Source organism: Polyodon spathula, chromosome 6 (genome assembly GCF_017654505.1).
Source record: "Polyodon spathula isolate WHYD16114869_AA chromosome 6, ASM1765450v1, whole genome shotgun sequence".
In the NCBI taxonomy this organism is placed as follows: Eukaryota; Metazoa; Chordata; class Actinopteri; order Acipenseriformes; family Polyodontidae; genus Polyodon; species Polyodon spathula.
In genome coordinates this window covers 5,743,210-5,759,249 of record NC_054539.1, presented here as the reverse complement: position 1 = coordinate 5,759,249, position 16,040 = coordinate 5,743,210, and the positions used below count along the sequence as shown (strand labels likewise).

Sequence of the window (16,040 nt, the reverse complement as noted above, 5' to 3'; positions counted from 1 at the left end):
AAACGAGACAATATGCATAATGTGCACTTGTAATCGGAGGAAGTAACAAACAGCCACGCCTGCGTGAAGGTTTCACTTCCACAAGGAACTTGCGAGCCATTTCTACTAATTCACGGTTTGTTGATTGAAAAACACCATCATCCAGATTGCTACAGGGATGGTGTGGAGTGATTTAAGAAACGTTGGCTCTAATCAACATTTGGGACGATGATTCCATCCAGAGAAGCTTGGATGGAAGCGTCTGAAACAAGCATGTGTTCCAAACAGTGTGAAAACGCTTGGCCGCCCTGCATGACGCAGGATAAACTAATTAAACTGTGTCTTATAGTGAAGAGTACATTCTAATTGGATTTACATAGAAGAACATTTGTTCTTGTGAAATTATAATGTCTGTACTACAAGAGCAGGCTACAGTTGAAATAAATGCATAGGGGGGGTAATGTTAGATATTAACTGACAACCAACTTAAAAGCCCTGAAATTAGGTCTTTATATCTTGTTGTGTGGGTATTTTTCTCCTTTTAGAAGATTTGGCTATAAAAAGCTTTTAACATGGCCCCTTTAGCTAAATTGTATGCATTTGATAAGTAACCTGAATGTAAAAGAATGTAAAACAATGACTATGATTTCATTTATTTTAATGAGTCAGTTCCAAGAGTGGTTTGCTTCGGCTTCTGATTCCAGGTTGAATGTATAATATTGTCTTTTTAGCGTGATATAGGGATCTATAAATCATATTTGTAGGGATTTGAGGGATATGAAATGACTGCTCTGTTTTCTGGTCATCTTGCCAGGACTCTCTTGTAAAAGAGGGCCTCGGTCTCAATGGGTTTATTCCTGGTTAAGAATGAATAAATAAATTCAATAAATAAATATGAATCCCAGGTTTCCGTTCAACAAAGCTATCATTGTATCTCCTATACATTTTATTTTCATTGATTTAGTCTGGGGTTTTGTTTTCTGATTTTGCCAACAATCGCATAATTTTAGTTTTTTAGATTGATGTAAAAACTATTGAATTATAAACCCATCATGGAGCTTGGTAATCTGCAGTTCCTATGTATTGTTGTAATGTATTTACTCTTTTCTGGTGCGTATTGTATGTCGCCTAATGCACAGGAAAGAAACCTTGCAACTGAAATGTTTTCCTTTTTAGTCATTCCATGATCAAATTTGTATTGACTTTGCTGAATATCACAATTCAATTTGAAAAAGAGCAGTGAAAAAAGAGGGTGTTAACTTCATCACGATTTCTTAGGAGACGCCGTCCTTTTTCTGCGCTGAAAAATTATCCAGATTAAATACTATTAAATCTATCTCCAAAACAATTGTCAAATTTGAATTGGGGTTGGAGTTTAGAAACCAGAATATTTAAGATATCTGTCTGCCTGTCTCATTTTGCTTCTAAGATGAAATAGGAATTTAGGGTTAGCTACATGCATTTACTCCAAATTGTCTTTAGCACAATTTGTTTCTGAATGAAAATAAACACCAATTAGACGTCTGAAACAAATAAGAGATAACTTAATACTTCATTCATGCTTCGGAATTTAAATTCTTTGTAGTTTCTTTGTAAAGTCTTTCGTATTTCTGGTTTGCTAATGTGTGTGTTTCTCCTTACTGAAAGCATTGTGCTAATGATAGTTTGGAGTAATTAGCTTTGAGAGTGTAGTTCTTGTTGTTGATCTCATTTTGTGCAGTACCTACTTAGTACTGTATTTTAAATATTTTTTTAAAAGACTAAATTTCCATCAAGACAATCTGAAGGAGTTGTTTAGGGATCTACATTTATTTGATGCTTGGAGGGTATTGAACCCAGTAGAGAAGGACTACACATTATTTCACTTCCGAACTGCTTTTAGATAGAGTAAAAAAATGCAGTGTCGGTCCTCATAGTATATCGGGTCATGCTCCAGTTACCGTTGACATCACTCCCCCTTATTGGGATCCTGCTTCAGCAATGTGGTGTCTAAACACATCCCTTCTAAATAGCCCTGCGTTTTTGGAATACTTAACAGAGCAATGGAATCTCTATATGGCTAATAATGACACATCCGAAATTAGCCCTTCTACACTATGGGAAGCAGCAAAGGCCTTTCTTTGCGGTGCTGTTATGTGATGTGCAACAGCAAAGAAAAATAGTACATTAAAAATACAACTAGAGCTACAGGACATAGAGATAACATTAACAAAATACACATTATTTCTATAAAGAGCTATAAGATAGTGGCTCTAACCTGATCTCGTCACTTAAGATGGGGAGGGCAAAATACACTTTGCATCTTGGGAAATAAAAGACTTATGAAAGAGTACTACTCAATGGTGTATAGCTCAGAATCCAAAAATTCCGATAGCATTCAGAATTTCATGGGTAAATAAGAGGAAAATAAGACCAGTGTATGTAGGGAAATTTCAAAAGAAATTTTAGAAGTTATTCACTCTTTAAACAGTGGCAAAGCTCCTGGACCTGACGGTTATGGCCCAGAATTCTATAATAAATGCAAAAACTTAGTGGTTGGCCCTCTGCTTTGTATGTATTTAGACTCCTAACAGAAAAGCTTTTTACCCTCTACTCTTAATCAAAAAATATTTCTCTAATATTGAAAAAAAAAACTGCTAGGTGATAGTGCTTCGTACAGGCCTGTCTCGCTCATTAATGTGGACAGGGAAATGCTGTCTAAGACTCTAGCCAGGAGACTGGGAGTCTCTGATCAAACCAGATCATCTGGTTTTACACAGCAGAGATATTCTTTATCAAACATCAGACATCTCCTCATTATAATTCAATTTTCTAGTCACACTCAGCGGATGGCTCTAGTTGTGTCTTTGGACGCTGAGAAGGCTTTTGGCCGCGTAGAATGGGGGTATTTATTTGAGGCTCTCCGTAGATTTTGGGCTGGGCAATGAATTTATTAGATGGGTCAGTGTGATTTATCACTCACCAATGGCAAAAGTATTGACTGGCATTTTCCTTAGGCAAAGGTACGAGGCAGGGTTACCTCTTATCCCTCCTTTTATTTGCATTAGCGCTTGTGCCGCTTGCAGAAGCTATTAGGAGCCATCCTGACATAAAGGGGATTTACATTAGGGATTCACGTCATAAGGTAGCTCTGTATGCCGATGACATTTTATTATTTATCTCAGAGCCTGAGATATTGGTTCCGGCCCTGACTGCTTTAATCAACATATTTGACTTTTTTTCAGGTTACAAAGTTCATTACAATAAATCAGAGGCTATGCCATTAGGCAACTTTGGTGACCCATCTGTTTGAATTGATTTCCCCTTCAGGTGGTCACATGCTGGGTTCTCTTATCTGGGGGGCATTATTTCACCTAACTTGAAAAATCTATTTAAACTGAATTTCCATCCTGTTATAAGAGCAGTAAGGGGCGACCTGTACAGGTGGTTGGACCTCCTGATCTCTTGGATAGGGAGAATACATATTATCAAAATGAATGTCCTTCCAAGACTTCTGTGTACTTCCTCTATGGCTGACAAAAAAGGTGGTGACAGACTTAGAGGGACACCTCAAAATATATCTGGCATAGAAAGAAGCCCAGATTTAAAATCCAAAACCTACAGCTACCAACTGAAAGAGGTAGCTTAGCATTACCAAATGTGAGTTTTTATAACTGGGCTTGCCACGCCCGCATTATTTATATTCAGAGTGGATCCGTAATGAACCAGAGACCATGTGGATAGGCACGGTCTCAGGGTGTTCCTCACCATTCTCACTGCTTAGTGTTTTGACTAGTAACGGGGCTCAAGTCACTCCAGAAATAAAGTTTACTCCTCTAATACAGAACACTGTCAGGGTTTGGAGGGACATCAGTAAATGTATTGATAGAAAGGGATTATCTTCAGCACTGGTCCCTCCAGGTATAAAATATTGTGTTTTTCATCTCTGGCAGATAAAGTTTCAAAGAGTTAAAATAAAATATGTATCAACTTGTTACTCATTACTCTACTCAAACAGTACAAGCAATTTTAATGCTGTCCTTACACCCTGGGAAAGGGACTTGGTTGGGAACCCTAATGAAGAGGGCTGGGGGGAGGTTATGTGTGCTGTGGGGTGCACATTTACTTGTAATAGAGCAAAGGAGACACAATATAAAATTTGGCATTGTATACATAGAACACCCTATGTTCTTCATAAAATTAACCCACAAAAAAAAAAACCTGACTGTTCTAGATGCAAAATTGACTCTGGAACACATGTGCTTTATTTTAGATTGCCCATTGATAGCTAACTTCTGGAGTGGGATGAAGCAAGAATGGGAGAAAATGCTAAAGTGTAAAGTAGATAAAAATCTATTGCTTTTTCTCCTTGGATTGACCTCTGATATGATACGACTGACTCCATCTCAGATAAAACTGAAAACTATTATATGTCGCCCAAAAATGTATTCTGATTAATTAGATCAACGATAATCCACCAACTATCAATCAGTGGTACACTGACATTTTAAAAACTCTTCCTCTAGAGAGACTGAGTGCAGTAATGAGAGGGGATGAAGATTCATTTGTGTGCATTGGAGTACATTCTTGGCTCAGCTCTGTAATGATCTTGCAAGTATAATAGGCAATGGGCAAGTTTTTCTGAGATGGAACAGGTAACGTATTATTAATATTTATTTATTTTCAATTTTTTTTTTAAAGTAGTTTTTAATGAAAGCAGCCGAGACCTCTAGTGATAGTCTTTATCTGAGAGACTGAAGCAGGGATACCTTATGTATGCTAGGTAATAACATTAGGACACATTATAAACACTGGTCCTGCTCCTTGATATCTCGATGAGCATCATTTTTTTAAGTGTGTTGTGGTTGTATGTCCTTATCTGCTCTTGTGTGGCTCCACTATGCATTACAATCATTCTATTATTTTCAATAGAATGAGCAAATTAAGGAGAGAGGGATCTCTGAGGGTTTCCTCATTTACACCAGGAACTCAAGAGCGAGCTACCAATCTTTGGAGGACAAGGGGGTCCGGCTGAGCTTGCTAGGTGTCAGGCCAGTAGGATTCACTGTACTGCGATCAGAAGAAACAGTTCCTTCCAGTTTGGCCTCCCTAACCTGCAGGAGTGCTAGAGCCAATTCGACACTCCCTCTGGAATTGCACAGCCAGGACGCTCCCCCTGCGCTCCCCCTGCCTGTAGGACTCTCCTTGCACACCATGTGGCCATGCTTTTACCAGGTGAACCGCTTAGGGACTGCCTCACATAACAGAGCTTTGATCAAACAAGTAATGAAAGGCTAGTAGGGGTATTGTAACAGTAGAAGGTTGCCTTTACCATATTCAAATAAATAAATAAATATGTTTTCTATAGTCCTTAAGAAGTTGGATTGCACATAAAATTAATCTGCAGTGGCAAGATGCCAGTTTCCATGGGCAGAATCTTTTGATCACCCACAGTTTGCGAAAAGCTGTGCCCAATGGGGATTGATAGTTAGCTCTTTATTTAAAAGCAGTAATAAGAAAAATGACTGTGTTTAACCAGTGGCAGCTTCCCAAAAGCAGTGTGAGCATTCAGAGTGGAAAGGGTTCCTATCCAGTAGCATGGTATACAGTAGTCATCAAAATGTGCATTGCTCAGCAACGATTATTAGACAGTTTTTATATGTTAAACGTGATCCAGTTATTAAACGTTTAACCACTGATGGCAAATATAGATGTTAACGTTAATGACCAAGTCAGTAGGGGTGTGAGAATACAGAATTGTATTTACTCCCGAGTTGTTGTCATTTTTTTTATTTCTGTGATTAAATCGTGGCAACTTTTTATGCTTTATGTTTAAGCCACACCTCAGAGATCTTTGGGACATGCCAGCGTAAGGATGTGGAGGCCTGTGGAGGCAACATTGAGACCCCATTACAACATTAAATTTCCTTTTCAAATAAAATATAATTTTTAACCTTTTCGGTCTTTGACGAGAGTTCCCAACCTTTCACTGTCACTCCTGACGTGTAAATGATGAGAGGTCTGGTGGTAAAAAATATTGTTGATCATAAAAACTGCAGCATTGTGCAACCTACTAAAAAAAACAAAAAAAACAAAAGTGGTGTGGTCTCTTCAAAAATCACCAGGGCCTATCGCAGAGGGTTATTGTTTCAGTTTAATAATTGGTTTTTAAAAGCTTGAAGTAAAATGCTGCATTTGCCACAAATTAGCTGTAAAGGAAAAAAAAAAAAGTAGAATCAATGAAAACTAAACCTGTAAACAGGAAAAGATAATGACTAACAAGTATGTGAGTGACATCAATCTCCCGCCATGCCATGACCTACATGATGTGCATATAAAAATTTCAGTTTGATATACTGAACAACCAGATTGTGATGCTCAGTTTGTTCCAAACTTTAGGCAAAAAGTCATTTTCTTTCCATCTGAGGATGGTGTAGAAACCGAGGTGTAACGTACTGTATGCACTCTTCCCCAGTGGAGGATAATACAGCTTCAGAATGTAGGAGAACAACAGCGTTTTGCAAATGATGTAGCCTGCTATAGGATTCAGAGTCGGAGGGACCTTGAAATAGAAGCTGTTTCAATAGCTATAAAATCATCTTGTCAATTCTTCCACTAGGGATAAAGAACTGGCTGTAAATTCTGGATGTCAGACAAAGAAAACAAAACAATGCGTAACGAGACATTGTTGAGCTGTGTCCAGCGCAGTAAAAAACCAGCAGGGAACACTAACGTTGGATCTCGGGCCCAAGGAACGTTAGCAATGACTGTATTTCTTCCCACCACAAAGACAGCGTCAGGGTTTGCAAGATGCCTTTTTTTCCAGACGGTTTTCTTAATTGTATTACATTTGTGTATTTTATGTACAGTAAAACCTCCTATTTATTAGTTATTTATTTAAAATAAAAATATTGTGTTCAACAAGAATGTAAAAGTAACAAAGCTGTCCTGATTGACTGCTGCAGATATCAAACAAGCTTTTGAGATAGTGAAGACGCTGTGGGCAGGATTTAAAAAAAAACAGCGTTATTGTAGCAAACTCTTGGTATAGTGGGAGGGCTTTTAGCAGGTGATTTTCAAATGAAATGTGTAAATTAAATCAATGCATTAATGCCTTGAAATTGCGTCGATGAGGTCGTTAATGGACGCATTTCTTGTTAAAAAGCTTGATTGTCGCAGATCACGTACATCGCTTCCTGTCTCAACGACAAAATTATTGTAACTTGTTAATCAAAATGCATGTTAACGAGATCAAGAAAAATGAATGAAAGCATAATTAGCTGTTATGAAGACTATTAGCGTACAGGCAGCTGGCTCCACCAGTGAGCAGCAATGTGCATGTAACAAGCAACCTTTTTTTGTTAAAAAATTAGATTTTACATGTACTTTTGTTTGTATTTATTTAGAATGCACAGTTGTAGGCTGTAAATATATACGTTTGAAGTGACATTGGTGTTTGTAGTTGCTAGCTATATTATACATGTTTACAATGTATGTAACACTTCATGATGTATTTATTAAGCTTTTATTTTTAAATTACGATAGAACTCCCTAACCCAATACACAATTGGTTTAAAATTTGTTCGGTGAATTCCTCTAATCATGCGCCTCTGGTATTCTTTGCTCGCCTCCTCCATAAATAAAATAAACACGATTAACTGCCTAACACTTCCAGTATTGTAAGAACAGCATATATGCATTGAACGTGTGGGTCTGACAACGTTACAAATACTTTATGCAAAATCCATGTCAATGATCTCTATCACATTCCTAGTGGGTCTATGTGTTCTTGAGATGTTAAAAGCCAAGGACGCATTGCAAATCCGCAATCACCGAGAGAAGCTTTATTGTAATAACTAATATGCCGTTTTATACACCAAGATTTCAGTTGTATAATTCAAATAAAATCTACAGTAGAGGTCAGCTGCCATATAATGTGCGTATGAAGAATTCAAATAGGCTACAGTTGCATTGATAATTTCTTGGTAGAAACATTACATTGGGTGCAAATAACGGTATATCATTTTAGCAATACAAGAAATGTTCCGTAAGGTTACAAATGGTTAAAACACGTGAATAAATCTCCTTCATAACCACAAGTATGGAAAAGACTAAAATATTTTCATAACAACAAATATCGACTTATCGAGGTAGTCTTTAAGAAATTAACTCTGGTCCTTTACACTTTCTGTGTAGTCAGCGTCACAGCCGGTCTGTTACATTCTTGTTTCAAGGTGAGTTATTTACTCTTTGGTTAATTACAACCCTATTTTCCAAGTGCAAATTAACTCCTGATTAAATGATGATAATTAACACAGATTTGATTTTAAATTCCCACGCAAACAAAAGAAATAGGCGCAAGAAGCACGGTAAGATATTAACATTATTTCGTAAATCAACATAATTTCGAAATTGCATTAGGACAATTATTTAATAACGAAATCGGCATAACGACCGCATGAAAATGCCCAAATCAATTCCACATAACGACTTGTTTATTGACGCTGGAGTTATCGTTTACTCCCTTTTGAAAATCCTGCCCTGTGTGTTCAGCATTGGCTGTACCGTTCTTCCCAGGATATCAGGAGCACTGGAAAACAGGTGTTCTGGTGAAACAAGAGTAGCAAGTCTGGGGATACCTGCTAAATGGTGCGCTTGTGCATAACGATTTGTTAGGGTGACCAGAAGTCTCTGTTTGACTGGGACCATCCCCTTTTTCCATCAACTGTCACCAAAACCATAAAGTCCTGGTTTGCAACTGTGCCAGATAATTTACACACTCGCCAGAAAACGTATTAGCCTACTCGAGAATACAGTAATCGCACAGAATGCCTTCATATAGTAGTAACATTTCTTAAGTCATTTTGGCCATGTTTTAAAACGTGATTGACAATGATGTAAGCTAATGGAACATTAGCGTCCCCCCCACAATAATTTAGGTTAAGAAATGTTCAGTATTAATTGTGGCTATTAAAACATAGGGAAACTGACTGTTTGAATTGGTACCACTTAAGAGTTTGCATATCCCCATGTGTTCCATAACCCATCTAATCCCCAATATAGATAAAACACCATTATAATCATTGTACAAAAAAAAAGAGAGAAAGTAGCATAATCAAACATGTTTCTAATAATGCCAAGCACATCTCTTTTGGGATTAGGGTTTTGCGTCATGACTACAATACCCTGCTCCACCCCTGTTCCCAGTGAGCCTTGTGCTTAGTTAACACTACATACTTGTTTTAAGTTCTATGCTCAAAATATTTTCTTTATCGTAACATTCAAAAGAATCTAGGCCACTCTCAATACATTGCACATGTGTTGTTTGTGCAGCTTACATGGGTCCCCATTTTATTTTGCACTTTTAGTCTGCTGCATGCATGTTGAATTAGACTATTAAAGTTGGATGGTGCTCCTAATTGGTAAGTGTGTTGGCTTAAATGTTTATTTCAAAGCAAAGCAGTGTGCAGAGGCAGGCAAAGCTGTTTGCCTCTGAAATATCGCTCGGCTTTTGTAAGAAGTGAATGTGTGTATTTAAAAAGCAATATATACTGTCACAGGACGGCTGTGATGAGATCCCAGACCAGAAACCTGTCAGAGACACAGGTGCTTGCGGGGTTGAAAGGGGTTAAAAGCGCCTGTGCACGCTTATTTATTTAAAAATAAAGCCATAAAGCATGACTAGTCTTTTTTTTCTGAATTTATGTTCAGAAAATGTTGTGAAGTCAGGGTTAGAGTTGGGCATTATGTAATAAATTGAAATATTGTCAGCAGACATGGAAAAACTTCTCCATGCCAACATAAATTTGTTAATATAAACATTTTCCAAATTGTTGGAGACTATTAGTCAGTTACTGTAGACTGTATCACTTAGTAATGGTATTTGTATATAAAGGTGTTGGACAAACAAATTGTAAGTACTTCCAACTTGTAGCACATATTTAAGTCCATGACTGTAACACTGTCTGCAGTGAGTGCACATCTCGACCTTTAACTCACAAGTATTTCCTGCCCATCTCATGTAATAACTAGGTTAACTCGGGAAAACAAAGCTTTTCCATGTTTTTCACCAACTCGAGTTCTAGGAAGAATTCAGACCAGTTCGGGCGCACTGGAGTCGACTCGAGTTGGCTCTCTGTGAGGAAAAAATGTATAAATGTTTTTTTTGCTTTATTTCCTCACAGGTGACTCCACAGTTGAGGAGGTCAGCAGGGTAAGTCTGATATCCTTTCTCTGTTCCATCTGGGGAGTCTGAGGTGGGTTACTCTCCTGAGATGGGTCACAGTGTGCACATAATGACGTCAGTCAGCGCTGGGGAGACTGGCTGGCTCCCATTTGATATACTCACCATATTAAACCTCGTGGTGTACATATTGTGATGCCTTCACATGGCCTTTAAAACACTTGAATTAATCACAGTAGTTTGCGTGTTCATTCCATCTTAACAAATTTGTTACCAGATTTATTTAACCATAGGTACAACATTTGCAAGTTTTTTTTTTTTTTTTTTTTTATAAATACCGTATTACTTCAATTTGGCGCAACCCTCGTATTGACGCCGCAGTCATATATCGGCTTTATAGTAGAGGCCGCCCTCGAATAAACGCCGCTATCAATAAAGAAAAATTAAGGGATGTTTTTCTCCACCTACTAAAAAAATCACATATAGTAAACAAGTAAATGCGCAACATTGATTATGTATGTGTAACGCCCCGGTAGAGACGGGAGCCACAATCTAGCACGTAAATTACAAACTAATGTACACCCCAACACATCGTAAGCACATTATATTTTATGGTAGCACAGTTCTGAAAGAAAATGCAAGATAAACTACGAACAGAACAGCAGTCCTTCTGAAGTTCTTATATGTGGTTTTGTTGTTTTGTTTTTAGTTCAATTGTAATTCCCGTACTCAATCCCATACAAATAAAAACAATGTGCTTACTATCTATGAGAAGGTTTAGTTTAGGGTTTCTCTTGCAGAGATATTACAAACAAGCAAGTTACAGTGAGAAAAAAAAAAAAAAAAACAAACAAACAAAAAAAAGGAGTAGGATACATTGTAGTTTTTACAGAAATCAAATTTTTCAGAGGTAATTTTTGGTGCAGAAAACTCTACGTCACACTCTTGGATTTAACTACCACACCAACATTGTCTCTCCCCTTAACAACCAATACACACTCCTGATTTGCTGAGACAGTACTAGCTTGAACTTCTGACTCCCACCTAATAGATTCTCGGTCACTGTCACCGATAAATGTACTGTAATCAAAGTAACCGCACACGCTGCTACATACAGGCACGCTAACGTATTACAGAAAATAAGCAACCGCGACACTTCTAAAATGTCTTAAATCATGTAATAAAATATTGCCGCGTTTGAAAATCGTAGTATTATTAATAATGGTCGCCCTCATATAACGGCCGCCCTCTTAAGCGCCGCAGTCATTTCGATCAATTTAAAATAAATGCTGCGGCGCCAATTTGAAGTAATACGATACTATGTATAAATACAGTACTAGAATCTTGATAAATGTTTAGACTATAAGTCTTTCTCAGTGTCTTCAATAGAGTCAAAATGTATGTCGTAAGTGTTTAATTTTCTTTATTATTTCTAAATTTAGCACTGACTGTAAGTGTTTTATAGTTATGGGTTCCCATTGAAGCTTTTATGTTTGCATTCATTCTAAGTACTTCTTATTGTCAAATTGTGTTTGTGTGTGTGTGTGTGTGTGTGTGTGTGTGTGTGTGTGTGTGTGTTTATTTTTTTATATATTCTATGTATAAGTGCTTTGGTCTTAGCTCAGGAAGTGATTATCTGTTTTATTTGCCTGCCATACACATTTGTAACCCAAGGTTAGATCACATCTTGTGCACACTACATTCTGTACAGCATGTTTGTGGCAGGCCTCTAGAACAGAAGAACAACAACTTCTGAACTCACAGAAAATATTAAAAAACGAGAAAATCAAAGTATTTAGAAACTGTAATGGTAACAACACAGGATGGTAGCAAACATTTAAAAAGCAAATAAAATAAATGTAATTTAAGGCAACTCGGTTCAAAGAGACGTATGCATTTTCCATTGCTCATTCACGTAGGATTCATTAGGGATTAGTTATCCTGACCGGGGTTCTGGATAAACAGGATGTTTCTGATCCCTGGGTAATTTCTAAGGCCGCCCTCATTCACATGCCTTGTCATTATTAGTGCTTTGGGACGGACATAATAATATAGCTCTAGGATATCTGGATTTTAATGAGAGAATAAAGGTGATAATCCCGTCCCCTCAGGTGCAGCTCTGTTTCTGACAAGGGCGAGAATTCATGAAATAGATTCCACAGGAGATGTATAGCGCTGTTTAGGATCTTGGGAGTACTGAACTTTCTGTAAATTATCTCAAAGTAGTTGCTTCTGAGACATTTTTTTAAGCCTAATCTGCTCCTTAAGCATCACTCCAGGAAGAAATAAATAAAACAGCTTTTTTTCTGTAATTGTATTTATTTTTTGATAGTGTGATGCTGAGCGTACACACCAGATAAGAACTTAAATAATTGATACATTGCGCGCAAATATTGGATGGTGCATTTTATAGTGTCTTCTATAATGCAAGATTAATTACTTTACCGCTTCTAAAGGTGTCAAATGAAGTGGAAATTGTGGTCTTCACGACCTTGCTGTGTTTAAATGTAATAATAGATAACATTTATATATATATTTGTGTGTGTGTGTGTATATACTTAATTTTTTTAATGAATTACCTAGAAATCATTACGTTTATGAACCCCCGGGGGCTCCCGAGTGGCGAATCTGGTAAAGGATTAGTTCGGGGGTTGCAGCAGTGAGCCAGGTTGAATAACAGTGGGAAAAATCGAAAATCGAGAAAAACGAGTAAACCCCCCCCCCCCCCCCCCCCCCCCCCCCCCCCCCCCCAAACTATTGACTTTGGTTCAACAAACAAAACAGGGATACCTCCATTAGCCAGCAGCATCATCACAAGCTGTGATTATTGAGAATGCACTTGAAATAGGAACATTAGATTAAACTGTAGCCAAAAACACAAAAAGGGCTGTGGTAATGTCTGTATGATCTTTGATCGTCAGTATCAGGACTCAAACATGCAAGGAGTTGTGTACGAGCTGAACAGTTACATGGAGCAGCTGCTAGAGACAGGAGGTGACAACAAATTGCTCCTCTATGAGCTGTGTAACATCATCAAAACAGGTAAGAGTGGTTTCATTCCTGGCCACAAAGCTCTATTACTTCATTAGTACTGTTAAACTAATTTTACAAAAGCTTTGATTCATTTATGACAGGAAGGGCCTTTAGCAAATTGGCAGGAGACTGCAGCTGCAAGTGTAGTTCTATCTCTGCGGGCAATTGGTAGGCCTCAGTCCTTGGTGATCAGAGTGTGGTATATTTTACAGGGAGTGTTTTTAACTTTTTAAAATCCATTATCCTGTCCATTATTTATTTTTATTTTTTTATTTAAATTTTTTTTTTTGCTGCAATGCGAAATAGATAAATGCCTCTAATGCCGTTCCACAGTAAATTAAAAAAAAAATAAAATAAAAATAGCGATTTATTAGCTATTAGTTTTGGAGAAAACACTTCAGTGCAGTGATCAAATATAGATTTGGGACTGTTGCTTGTGTTTTGTGTTATTCAAACTGTCCATCGAACTAAACTTCACTGTTGTGCATTGTATATAACTTTTAGAGATCCACAACTTGGAAGGCACACAATCTCGTGCCTCACTCTTCAAATACATGTAAAAGACGTAGTAAGCAATACGTTGTGTAAGTGCAGTGGTTCCCCAAATATTATCCCTGTTCAACCAGTGCAGAATGACTGGGTGCTTCCCAGTCCAAAATGTGAATGTGAATGTTTGCCCATAGGCAAAATAAGAATCTTACCCAGATAAATATAGCAGATTTATATATACACTTTAGTAAAAAATGTGAACTAAATATGAAAAAAAAAAACAACAGAATAAATATAGAAAACCCCTCTAGACCAGTAGTGATCCATATAGCTCTTTTTAAAACCATTAAATACAATATAGATGTAGGTCTGCAATACAGGATTTAAGGCAGAATGGTATCTTGCTGTTATCTTGCCACTAGCAGATAACATTTTGTCACTGGCAGATAATATTCTGCCTTAAAACCTGTATTCCCTCCATAATTTCCCAAAGGCCCTGTGATATTGCGTTTCTGTGAGGTTCATGACCTAAAAAGTTTCTGACCTAAAAAGAAACCAACAGTATTATTTGCATCATGCTGTCTAGTTTATTGCTTAACTCATACGAGAGACCAAACACTATATATTTTTTTACAGCGACTAAAGCAGATGGATTTGCACTTTACTTTCTGGGAGAATGCAACAATGTAAGTACTATTACAATCTATTTTTAAACTATATATTCGATATGTCTATTTATTTAACTCCTGAAGTTGGTCTATCTTAGAGTTCTAGAAATATGCTGTAAAGCTTTCAGTGCTGTATTTTCCTGACCCATTCCCCCAGAGATTTTCATTGTCGTCAGTTACTGTACTACCCTAGTACATATGTGTGCATGTCAGTGCGCATTTGTGCGTGTTTTTGTGTATGTGTGCATGTATGTGTATGTGTCTGTGTGCGTGGGTGTCTGTGCATATGTGTGTGTGTCTGTGTTACTACTAAATGTTTTTTGATCTGTAGAAAATTTAAATTTACTACAGATCAGTGAGTTTCTTAAATATTCAGTATTTATTCTACGACATTCAAAGTCTTACAGAAACAATGGAACATCAATCTAAAGCTTAAAGACATCTACTGTCCCCTTTAGCAATGTAACGTTTATATGTAGGTAGATACTCCTGGGGTCACAGATGTTCCTGGAGCATTTTTCACTGGATAATTCGAGAACATGCTTGAGAGCTTTAGTGGAACCAACAGTACACCACAGAACAGAATATATTGCTGAGTAAATGTACATGTCAGTAATATTTCTCGATTCTTGCATTTCATTTTTATCCATTAATGGGAACCTGTTGGAGAAATACTAAAATGCTTATGTGTCTAGGGAAACCACTGAAAAAAAAAAGCTTGCAACAGTGACAGGATGGCTACTGTAGCTTTGGAGGCAAATAGGCTGTTCCTCACTGTCCTAAGCTACCTGTTTACCATTACATACTGCATTTCCAGCTTCTTCCAGCCCAGCCCCTTATTTCATCTCTAAAGTATCACATTTACTGAATAGTTTGGATGTATAAATGTTAGATATAGTGTCTTAAGGTCTTTTTTTCCCCTTGTTGTCTATTTACTGCAGAGTCTGTTTTTATTTACACCAACGGGAGCGAGGGAAGGTCTGCCAAGACTCATCTTGTCTGGTCCCATTGCTCTTGGAACCACAATCGCAGCATATGTAGCCAAGACTAGGAAAACACTGTTGGTGGAGGACATACTGGGGGTAAGTCATTTTGCACGACGAGGCTGGCGTTCTCATTCATCACCGTAGCATCGGATCCTACACAACACTCAAGGTCTTTGAATCCTAACTGCTTAGAGCCAGTGAAACAATTTGGTTCTTATTCAGTATTACCACTTGCTTAACAGTGAAGAGCAAACCTTTATGGGCTGGTTTCACAGACCCCAATTAGCACTAATGTTGGGCTGACTTACTTTTTTGCACATGGAAAAGTAAGAATAAGGCAGTAGACAATTCATTTCTCCAAATATACTCTTTTATTCGTTCAGTTAAAGCTTGGACAGCAGTTTCTCTTCTCATAGATCTTTAAGGCCTTTTTTTGTTTCCATTAAGCTTTCCCCCTGATTCCCAGTGTCGGTACTTCCTCTGTAGGATGAGCGCTTTCCCAAAGGCACTGGGCTGGACTCAGGGACTCGTATCCAGTCTGTTCTTTGTTTACCGATCCTCACTGCTATTGGAGATCTCATCGGAATCCTGGAGCTGTATCGAAACTGGGGAAAGGACCCCTTCAATCTCAGCCACCAGGAGGTAAAGACCCAGTCTTCAGTCACCAACCAACTAGTCAGAAATAAGGAGGCTGCCAAGAGCTAGATTCTGAGAATTAGTGTT

At 37.7% G+C, this 16,040-nt stretch overlaps 1 protein-coding gene across 6 annotated transcripts in view; it reads left to right on the top strand.

Moving 5' to 3' along the window:
* The window catches only part of LOC121316721 (cAMP and cAMP-inhibited cGMP 3',5'-cyclic phosphodiesterase 10A-like), an 84,375-nt gene that overhangs the window by 40,937 nt on the left and 27,398 nt on the right, over window positions 1-16,040 (top strand). For all 6 annotated transcript variants that reach the window (XM_041251832.1, XM_041251833.1, XM_041251834.1 and 3 more), the window contains 5 exons: window positions 10,143-10,171; window positions 13,063-13,183; window positions 14,300-14,349; window positions 15,273-15,413; window positions 15,804-15,959. In XM_041251832.1, coding sequence (XP_041107766.1) covers window positions 10,143-10,171; window positions 13,063-13,183; window positions 14,300-14,349; window positions 15,273-15,413; window positions 15,804-15,959 — 497 coding nt within the window. The remainder of the gene's footprint in view (window positions 1-10,142; window positions 10,172-13,062; window positions 13,184-14,299; window positions 14,350-15,272; window positions 15,414-15,803; window positions 15,960-16,040) is intronic.